This window comes from Rhyacophila brunnea, unplaced genomic scaffold (assembly GCF_057557595.1).
Source record: "Rhyacophila brunnea isolate RB1 unplaced genomic scaffold, BYU_Rbru_1.0 scaffold_8, whole genome shotgun sequence".
Classification (NCBI taxonomy): Eukaryota; Metazoa; Arthropoda; class Insecta; order Trichoptera; family Rhyacophilidae; genus Rhyacophila; species Rhyacophila brunnea.
The window spans coordinates 26,657,888-26,669,487 of NW_028233350.1; the positions used below are offsets into that span (position 1 = coordinate 26,657,888).

Sequence of the window (11,600 nt, forward strand, 5' to 3'; positions counted from 1 at the left end):
ATGAAATTACATCAAATCTTGAAGATGAAAACCCAATAATCAATGCTCCCGAAAGCTTTAATAGCAGACTATACTCAATGCCCATGCAAGATTCTTCTGACAATAAAAGATGCAGGAGGGTCATCATTTTGACATTTTTCTGATGGTCTACTTACATTAGCCAGAGAAATAGACTGCCGTATTTGGTTTAGTTGGGCTGCTTTCAGTAAGGTGAAAGATATCATGTATGCCAATTTACTGCAAAGCGTCACAGGTCTTCAAATATACGAATGACATAATATGATCAGAGACGTGGACACCAACAGCCAGCTGTAATTTAACATGGATTGCGTGATGTTAATAATGCCATTACGGGACAAAATCATAAATGAAGATATCAAACAAAACTCACAGACATAATCCAACACATTGCAAGGCTTAAGTGGCAGTGGGCCGGCACGTCAGTAGAAGGGATGACCGTTGGGGAAGAAAGGTTCTTGAATTGAGGACTGGACATCGTAGCAATGTAAGGTCCCTATTAGGTGGACGGACGGTATGTGTTGGGCCGCCGGACTAAATTGGATGTGCTAAGCACTGTACTGGCTGAAGAAGATTGGTAAATTAAATCGACACGCCTGTCTTTCTTTAAAAAAACTTCTAAAACATCATTATAAAATGTACCCGAGCGTTTCAAATCTAAAAGAAGATGCTTTTCTATGGAAATTACGGAAAGATCGGTCTGCCGCTCTTGGTGTTGACTGTTTCGTAAGTAGGTGTGAATTTTTTTTAATGAAGAGTAAGATCTTTCAGTCGACGCACTACTTGCTGGAATAGTCACAATTAATTTAGCGAGACGTAAAACTTCAGGAAAAATTGAAACTAAATCCTTTTCTAAACACTTTTCTAGAAATTTATATAGACTAAGCTTTTTAAATACGGACGATTTATAAACAATCTTCAGTTCATTTTTAAGGCGGTCGCCATTAAAATTGAGAGAACTGTAAAATTTTAAAAACTCTAAAAGAATAAATTCTGGAAATTCCCTATGGTAGGATGAGAAGTTTTCAGAGGATAGCAATGGAAAAAAATTCAAATCTTTAATATGTTTATAACGATTACAGGTCTCATTCCGAATATGTTCGATTATCTCAATAAATATTCGTTTAAAATGAAGTTTTATATTTTCTATATTTCGTTTTCTTTTTGGCTGACCGCAAACATTTTGTACTGTTTCATATATAGACTCAAAACGTGAATTGAAATTTTCCATAAATATTTCGAACTCTTTAACTTTTTTAATGCAAAAGTCTAAATTTGATGTTGTTTTTTTAATTATATCATAAAGGCCATCAGTTTGTTCAAATATCTCGCTAAAAATGTTTAAAAAAAAATTGAACTCAAAGTCATTTAAATACAGGAGAAATGTAGAAGCTTGGGCCAGTGTCTCACCTTCCCACATGATATCATTTTCGGATATATCTTCAAACAATTCTATTAAATTGGAACGTTCGTTAAAAATTAAGTTAACAGTACGCGAATTATGCCTCCATTGAGTGATTGCAAAACAGGGCATTTTCTTTGCGTGTAAAAATTGATTGTAAAAAGCTAACCGTCTAGTACTTGTATGAAAATAATTCGCTATTGAAGTTACAATATTAAAAAAACGCTTTGTCTCGCTTATCCGTTCACAAGATTTTGCAAGTACTAAATTTAAGACGTGTGCATTACACCAGACAAATAAAGCACATGGACATTCTCCTTTAATAATTGATTGAATATCGTTTTGAATCGAAGATAATACAGCTGCGCCATCGTATGTCTGAGATACTAATTTAGGTAAACAATCATATTTATCCAAAGTTTTTAAAATCATAGCACTTATGGTTTTTGCAGTGCTATCTGAGGTAACATCTATATATCCCATGAATCTGTCAACTATTTGAAAGTCGTGAAAATACCTCAAAATTAAAACTAACTGTGGTTTACCGCTGGCATTACGTGTTTCATCTATTATAATCGAAACAAAATCTGTTTTTTGTAATTGCATCTTAATATTATCAAACATGACAGCCGAAATACTGGAAATAAGATCAGTTTGAGTCCTATTTGATAATTCGCTCAATGAAGATTCAGTTTGAAGATGGTTTTCTAGTACGCCATCATATTTAGCTAACAGCTCTACCGTTTCTAAAAAGTTTCCCGTGTTCAAAGATACGCTTGACTCATTTTGACCTCGAACAGCTAGGTTTTGATTACCTAAAAAGCAAGTAATGTCGATTAACCTATAAAATATGTTGCGGTTTCTGTCAACTTTTGTGTTATGCCTGCTGATATCCAATTTCAATTGACCATTTATACTCGTTTCAACTCTCTTTTCAACTCTCTTTTTATCATAAGTTCGATATGCTAAGCAAGATTCTAAATGTTTTGCAGATTGGTCATGTTTTTTTACCAAGTTTGTGAAATTGTTTAAATCTTTATACCCGGTGTCATTCCACATAGTTTTTAAACTTGAAAACAAAATACAAGGAAAACAATATAAACGGTTAGTATGTTTGCATGCGGTTAACCAAAAGTACGAATCATAATATTTTTTATTGAAGTGTCTGATAAATGTGGTACCTCTACAACCTTTACTTTGGGTTAGATTAATTTTTTCGGGCGTAGGCCTACCTGCAGCTATAATAGCGCCTTTATCCTTGTAAGTAATTTTTGAAGACGTAAAGTCTATCAATTTTGACAAACAGATTCGACCACACATGTCACAGCTTAGTAATTCCATTATTCCAATATCAGACCAATATTCAATATTATTTTTTAATCTACTAAAACAAGGTACCTACGCATAGACTAATATACTACTTTACCTCAGTATGAAATGTCAAAGTCAGAATAGCCCATAGATAAGAATTGCCGTATGGCGGGCCGTAATAATAACTTGACAAAAATTAATTTCAACAATAGACAATCAACCAAATTGATTGATTCAATGTTGCCATCTTTTTGTCATTAAATTATAGTAGACGATCAATGAAAATTATAGTATTTCAGCAAAAAGTATAGATAGGTAGTAAGGCCATCCTCTCACAAAAATACTCAAAAAAAGACGTGACTGAAACTCCACTATCTAGCTAATGTATTTCAATGGCTGCTCGCTGACGGCAAGACTGGAATCTCTGTTTCAAAATCTCCGCAACTGAATTACTGCAACCAAGGGGACGCGACATGTTCATTTGCTCATGCTCAGTGTTGCCATATTTTGAAAGTGGAATTATAGTATTTCGGCAAAAAGTACAGTACGCGTTGAGTGGCCAATAATTTTCTGCATTTACAAAAAATTAAACGTGAGGTAATTAACATTATATTTTTTAGACAAAATTTAAATGTTAAGTAAGTGGTTTCCAAACTTTATGCGACTACGCCTCCCTTTTAAAAAATTCTAATCTAGGCGCCTCCCCCCCTTCATTAAATAATTCAGACACCTTTTTAAATAGTCAACAATATACCTACTTACGAATACAAAAATTTAAAAAAAATAAACAAGGTTTTACTACTTATATTACATTAATTTTTAACGAATGTGCTTGTTTATTTACATTTCAATAGTGGTCAATCCAAATTCATCTTCGTTCATTGACAAATGGATTCTATCATGGACCCACATCCTGAAGCGGACCCCCCGGGTTAGGATTTTTCAACCACATATTTAAAATATTTAATAGCTCCGACACAAAGCAGCGCCGCAGGCGACCTTTTTTGCTTTCAATAAAATAATGTGAAAAGTGCATTAGCAAACTAACCAAGAACTTAGTAAATAGATTTTTGTTTACTTCAATATATCTGGCGTAGAAATCATTTAAAAGTGGAGACATGGCGAACTTTTTTTTGTCATTTTGATTTCTTAAGCTCCAATTTTTTATGTATGTCTTCACTTTGTCGTTTTAAATCAGTAAATGCATTAGTGGTCCTTGGATTGATTTATTCACTCATCTTTTTTTTAATTTCAACCTAATAGACAAGTTTAACAACAAAACTATCGTTCCTTACGAAATTTGCCTCAAATTTCAATATTATGATTAATTTGACCCTTTTATTTCATTTTTTTACGAGATAGTCATTGGGCTTCACAATAGTATAGAAGTGAGGGATTATAAAATCAGTCTCCATATTTGCAGAAAGATTTGCAAACAACCTTTTATAGGACTGTTTTTTTGTGTAGTTTATAACTAGCGGCTGTTTTATAAACTATGCATTTGCAAACTGCAAACCTGTGGCTACATTAATTGTGTTAAGCTTTTTGCGCCCCCCTTTGCAATCTGTTTTCAATTTCAATTTTGCTTCTCACGGATTATTTTGGCGTTGTTTTTCTTCTATTGGCAACTTTTTCCGATTTATCAAAATTGTAGTAATTTGGGCGTACTATACCTATTTTATATCGTTAAATTAATGACAAATACTATAATTATAGTACGGTTGGCAACACTGCTCATGCTAGTCTTCCCAGTGGCGCACCCAGGATTTAATATTGGGGGGAGGGCAAGGAGGAGAAAGTAAATTAGTCCCATAGGCTTTTTTCTTCTTCATATATTTATTTTTACATATTTTCACAATACACGGCTGCATCTATGTACAGTTTCTCCTAGTTTTTACTAAATTAGAATATATATAGTGGCGGTAACCGTTGAGCGTCTCATCAGCGACTGGCGGATTAGCAGTGACTAACAGCAACCATGCTGGACATGTGCGCCTAGTATGCTAAAACATTACTCAAATAATACGGCTGTGCTACCCACTTGGTTTAGAGAGCTACAATAATTATGTATGCCGACTTCCACTGAAAAAACCACCACCGACTGTTGTGGGTGTAGTCGTTCTTTTCGCCGAATATTTATAGTCAATTTTTGGTTTTTTAATATTGAGGTTCCAAAATATTAATTGAAAATGGACAAAAAAAAGTATTATCGCATTGAACTTATACACAAACCTACTCAACACAACACAGCCTAATTTCTCGTTTGTCGATCTTTTGTCTATTGCACTCGGTGTACCTACACCATGGCCCCCACATCCTGAAACGGGCCCTCAGGCTAGGATATTTGGCTGGCCCCTTACCTACCGCCAAGATTAAAGGCAGTGTGAAACACTATTTATGAACGTTTTTTTTAATTCTGTTATAGTTCAAATTAAGTGTACTTATACAGTGAATTATTAGCGATTTTTAATAAATCTACTTTAATAATGGAGCTGTCGAGTATTAATACCTAATGTTCAGAAAATATATTGCACAATTATATAATTTAAAATGCTCATGGCCATGAAAATAATAGCGGTGCAGGCGACTTTTTTTACTATTAAAGCTAATTTATGATGTGTGTTTATCTCACTTATCTGGTCAACCTGACACGCCGGGCCCCCCACAGCCCGGGCCCCCAGGCTAGAGCCCTGTCAGTCCTCCCCAGCCATGACCTACATAACTCCGGAATTCGGATGGACACCGAGAATTTTTAGTTCCAGTTCCATTAGGGATTGAGTTTCTAAAAAAACCCGACATTAGTGTTTCGAAATTTTTGTGTTAGAAATTAAAATCTAAGAAATTTTTCTAAAACGGGTGCTGGAGAATTACAAATCATTTTTTTTGCCGTGCTTTTATTTGTCTAAGTCTAAGGTATAGTTTATTGACTTTCAATTTCAATGTTTAAAATCATTCTGATATTTTTTTATGTTTGGGGGGTGTCAGGACCCCTTGCTAGCAGTGTTCAGTGCTGCCATCTTTTCAAAGTGGAATTTTAGTACAGAGTCTCCAAACTTATAGTAGGTTTGGGGATAAAATATAGTACGCATTGTCAACTCTTGAAAATGTATCGGTTTTTTGTTTCTTACCAAAATTCGTAGCACTTGGCCACTTAAGGCCATGCATTAGTTGAGGCACGGTCTAAAAAGATCGTTGCTAGGCGATGTGCGGATTGCGGGTCGCGGGTGCAAAAGACGCCTGTCAAACGAAATATTATTTCTCATATAAATCCAACATATGTCCATTTTATGTTCTGTTTATTATTCTATTAGTAACAATAATAATATATTCATTGACATGTTTTCGTTTTAAAGTAAATGGGTAACGTTTTTAGTCATCTTTACACGATTTTAGAATTAATTGGCCCGTCGCCATCACGCAGCAAAGTGACGTATGCCTGACTCGACGTTCTCTCAAGGAATGCGAAGCGAGTACAAAATTTCGTCGCGCGTACAGTTGAAAATTATTTGGCGTTTGACTGAGGCGTCACCTTAACAAGAAATTGGTGAAATAAAAAGCCTAGACGTCAAAAGTTAAGGATAGGCGACCGATTTAAATTTAAAATATGTGGCAGATGTTGAGAAATACTTCTGCCTGTATAATTACAGGCTGCCAGAATATTCACGTAAATAAATTACGGAAAAGCTTAGAATGAAGTAGGAAAGACGATGGGTTTGACAGCTTGAGGTTATGAGATTGAGATTATTAGGTTTCATTACCCAGCCCCGTGTGCGAAGCATCAGTCTGTTCAGTTTATAAGTTCCATCAGAGACCAGTTTGCCGGATTTTAGTTTCTGTGTGAGAGGATGGCCTGTGTTTTGTTACATACTCACAAAACTAAATATGGAATTTGAGAAATTCCAAGGAACTTTTTTATTTAGGTACCTCTTTCGATCAAAAATGCTAAACAGCTAATTCGAGATACCTATTGCATTTCTCATAAACAATAGTTTTTTTTACCTCTTTCGAGCAACTTGTTTTCTTGGCGAAATTTTCTTCTATTACAAAATTATAGTACTTTTCATCAAAAACATTTAAATTTTAGAACATTTTCCATATTTTTAATGTCAAAAACATTTTTCCAATAGGTACTTAGTTTTTTGAGCGTAATATAGGTACTGAGATACCCGGGGTTCCAGCGGATAGCTCAGGTGTCCATCGAACCCCGGATTCACAAAAAAAGATATTTTAAATTGAGGAGAAATTAAATTAAACCACGTTTGTCTCGTGCGTAACTTAGTATTATCTTATATTTTACATTTTTTTATTTATTTTGTTTTAACAATAAGTTTCGCAGATCCGTACATGTTGGAAAAAGGACACTCACTACTTTCTTTTTCAAACTTCGCGTACCCACGCCGTCCAACCGTTGTCAAAACGTTGCCGGCAAGCGCGGAAAAATTTATTATATATGAATAAGTACTTATATTTAATCTTAAAATTATCTCTTTCATCCATCATCATTTATACTTTAAATTAAATTAAATTTATCTTAATTACACCTCCGCCCAATATGTGATTTTCACACACCGGACGAAGGCCTTTACTTATGAATAAGAAAAACTACGTAGTTGAGCAAGGAATCAGATTCAGTGACGTCCCGTGGGGGTAGGCAGATTGAGCGTCGCTTGGGGGCGGCAGATACTCGAAGGGCGGCAAATCGAGGAGAATCATTTGGTATTATATAGAAATAGCTACCTAAACTTAGTTATATTATAACCAGAGCTTTGGAGATGTTTTGTTCCGGATGCTTTTTTTTATTATTATCCAGTCGGTACTCGCAGCGATTTTAGTATGATGTCACCACGCTCCGCTATAGATTTTTTTATTTTATTTTTGACTGCTCGGTTTCGTATACAATAATGCTAATAAACTTGGCGCCTATACACATTATGAATATTTTTATAAATGTAAAACATCACAAACGAATAATAAATCAGTCATAATAATATAATGTCATTTACTCAGATTATAGAGTTTATTTCATAACAGTGGTAGGTATACTGCGCAAAAACCAATAATTATGTCGCGTCATAGTTATTAAAAGAAAATAATATTATATATTATATCAACGTTGGTAACGAAAGAAGGAGAATTTATGGTAGAGATTTATAGGTAGGTAGGTACATACCGTATTTTTTAATTTATCCAAATATTTTTGCGAGTCATTCGCGAGATTTAAAAGTTGCCGGATGTACCTATTGCAAATAGATACCTATTCATAATGATTATTAATCCTTATTGACATTTGACATAATCAATTAGTATTCGTGCATATAATAGGTATTTACGTTAAGTACCAGCTAATTGTAATAAAAATGTACACTAGTAGGTATATACCTAGATTATATCATATTTATCGTGCTGTGAATACAATACTGTGCAATACCTTCTTTTAAGTCGTTTTTTTTGTAAACATATTTTTTGCTGATAATAGTGTGGATTTGTAGTTTATTTCAATCATCAACGGTTGAATGTTGAGACCATTAATTAATAGTGTATTTATGATTAAATTTAGGTTTATATTCAAAAAATAATGAGGAAAATTATTTTGTTTACATGTTGTGGGATACAATAATACTCGTAGCATAGAAAAAATGGTGTGAAAATAATACATCTGCGTAGGTATTACTAAATGATACAAACCTAATGTGTCAGACATATTAACCAAATGGCATCTCAGACTCAGAGTGTTTTGGGTAAGTGTCTAACTAATATTATATTTATTCGCTTATTTATTTATTGATATCTAAATTTAATTTTGTATGTTTCAGCTTAGTGGTAGGTGTATATTTTATTAGTAATGTATCCAAACCATGGCCCCCACAAGGGGGGGCTGACAGGGCTCTAACCTGGGGCTCGGGCTCGATAAGTGAGATAAACACTTATCACAAATTTGCTCTAATAGCAAAAAATTCGCCTGCGGCGCTATTTTCTTTCAATGATGATATTATTTAAAATTATGTGGTTACACAATACTATTTATAATTGTGTAGCGATACTCAAAAACTCCACAATTCAAGTGTATGTATTAAAATATACAAAAAAACACTAAATATACACATCAATTTTAACGCGTACACCATTTGGAAAACATTACTGTAGAGCGTCACATTGCTTTTATCCTTAGCGATAGGTAGGGGGCAAAGATCCTAACATGGGGCCCGCTTCAGGATGAGGGGGTCATGCTTCATACAACACATTTCTTAGATATTGGAGTAATGAAAGGATGATAAAAAAATGGGGCGGCATTTTGACGCTGCCTAGGGGCGGCATTTTGTCTAGGGACGTCACTGATCAGATTAGATGTTTTATGAAGCCGTTTCTAGAGGTCAGGGTTACGTTTCGACTTATGACTACTAAATGATTATTTTACACCGGAAGAAGCCCGCCTGTAACAGGGTACTGACCTACGTAGGTAACTTTCTAATAGTAACATTATATATTAGGTAGTCTGCGGCCCAAAATTATAGTAAGTTGGTATAAAACTATTGTTAAAGTATAGTTGGCCACATTGCAATCAATAAAAATAGTTTTATTTTTTCTATTCTGAATATAGTACATAATAGTAAACATTTTAGTATTTCTAAAAAAAAAACCAAAAATGTACGGGTAGGGAATTTTTACTGTTCATCGGAAAACTTGATGGACGATTTTTTTATAATCCAATTTATTTATTAACCGACTAAAGGTATGCTGAAATTATGTCAAATGCAGTTCCAATTAATGAATATTATATTTTTAGGACTTATAGATGGCTTACTTTCGTGGAAACTTCTCATGCCATTTGGGCGATTGACATATTGTGCATATCTTGTGAATGGAATTGTCGAGCTGCATGGGTACGGAACATTAAGGAACTCAACACATTTGACCGTGTTTAATTTGGTAAGATTGCTATTTACATGAATTAATATAATAACATAATTATTATTGTTTATATTATCATAATATTGTAAGGAAGAATACATAATTATTTCAACTAACTGTAATACAAATAATTACTTCTTATTGTAAGTACCTACCTAGAATTTATACCAATTACTGATTGATTACAAAAATACATAAGTACCTACTTACTTAATATATTTTTTTCTTTTTTATTAAAAAAAACCCAAAAATCTACTACGATTATAACCCTATGTTGTCCAGGTCTGTTGAGAGCAGCTTTCTTCAAATTTTGGTGGCCCAAATCTCTTTAAATCCAATCCTCCATCTTGTTAGAGTTCGATCAGATGTTTATCTCGAATACTTATCACTTTTTTTATTATGCGTGACACGTCCATCCCATGTTTTTGTCATCTAAGGTGACTCAATTTTATGGACTGTATGAAATAAACAGTAAAGAATACACTATACCTAATCCTCCTGTACAAAGTCTAGGTATAGCTCATTACTTTATCTCCATCTCTACCTTGACTGTATGCTATCAATTTATGAGTAGGTAACACTATGTAGTGATATAATTACATATTATTTTATACCTATCTCGTAATGTCGTCATTAGCTGTTTTAAAAATAAAAAAAATAAGACCGCTGATAATTGTTGTTTCATAAAAATACACAAATAATGTTGTAACGGAGAGACTCAAAGGTAGAGCACTAAAATATTAATTTATTCTTTATTTTACTTTCAGTTATTCTTGGCATTCTCGCATTTGCTTCAAACATTTTCACTAGCGCTCGTATTATGCGTGATGTTTGAGTCACCACTTCATGGATTTGAAAAGATACTACTCAGTGTATTTGGTATGAGAATGCTAATTTTATTCTGACTTTTAACGTAACACTTATATTAATGCCATTGGTATTGTTAAAATATATCTATATTAATATTTCAGGAGGGATACCTCGCCCAAAAGCCTCAGAGAAAATGGGTGACTTAGAAACAGCTGTTGAAAATAATGTGAATAATAAAGGATAATAATTTTAAATATCGCTCATTCTAATGAACATGTCACTATGTACCTGATAATTTTAGATTATATCATAATTATGATTGATTTTTTGTGATTGAAAAGTTGTAAAATGTAGGTACCTACCTAAATAAAAATAAAGGTAGGGTTACATAATTGAAATGTATTATTTAAATATAGAGCCGGTCAAAATATGTGTTTGAATTTTTGTATACTCATGTTTTATATAGGTACATAAATAGCCCTAAGAAACTAAAAGACGAACCTCTATTCAATAAATAAATATTAATGAATTTGTTGTTTTTTTTCATTATGTAGGTACCTAGTGGTAATCTCCTATATATTATTATCCTAAGAGATTTTGGAAAACGCACTAACAGCTCATTTAAGCGACATTTTATTCTTATTTTTACATCTTCACTTCGAAATGTGCGCTACCGATTGAATTGAACACATTTCAGAAATTTTCCATGATTTTACGTGTACGTGACGTTTATATCCGATATTTTCTTACATACCGTATACAATCGCAATATTTACTGTTTACGCCTCACAGAATGACGTCTTCGTCGCTTAAGACATTATAATCCTTTATTTGACAAACGAATTCGAATATTTTTATTCAAATATCGTAATGTAGGCATTGGCGCACTTTTTTCCGGTCAAAAAACCATAATCTTGGTACAATTCACTACGTAAATAAAAATCTGACAGGCACGTCCGCCACTGGTGTTCCAAATTTGATTCTTTTTAAATACTTTTTTATGGCTGGCATGTTTACACGTTTGCAACAATGTAGTACTAATATACTTTTGAGTACGATATTTATATTAAAATGCATTTTGACAGATTATTCCTAATTGGATCGACTGGTACACATACTTTATTTAATTTAATCATGTTCCCGAGAGATA

General features: G+C 33.4%; 1 protein-coding gene across 1 annotated transcript in view; it reads left to right on the forward strand.

Annotated features, from left to right (window-relative positions):
- LOC147064084 (nose resistant to fluoxetine protein 6-like) overlaps positions 1 to 10,977 on the forward strand; it is a 56,847-nt gene extending 45,870 nt beyond the window's left edge. Inside the window, exons 10-12 of the mRNA XM_085958962.1 lie at positions 9,516 to 9,658; positions 10,408 to 10,519; positions 10,612 to 10,977. Of these exons, the coding sequence (XP_085815088.1) occupies positions 9,516 to 9,658; positions 10,408 to 10,519; positions 10,612 to 10,694 (338 nt within the window). The 3' untranslated portion in view covers positions 10,695 to 10,977. The remainder of the gene's footprint in view (positions 1 to 9,515; positions 9,659 to 10,407; positions 10,520 to 10,611) is intronic.
- The last annotated feature ends 623 nt before the right edge of the window (positions 10,978 to 11,600 follow it).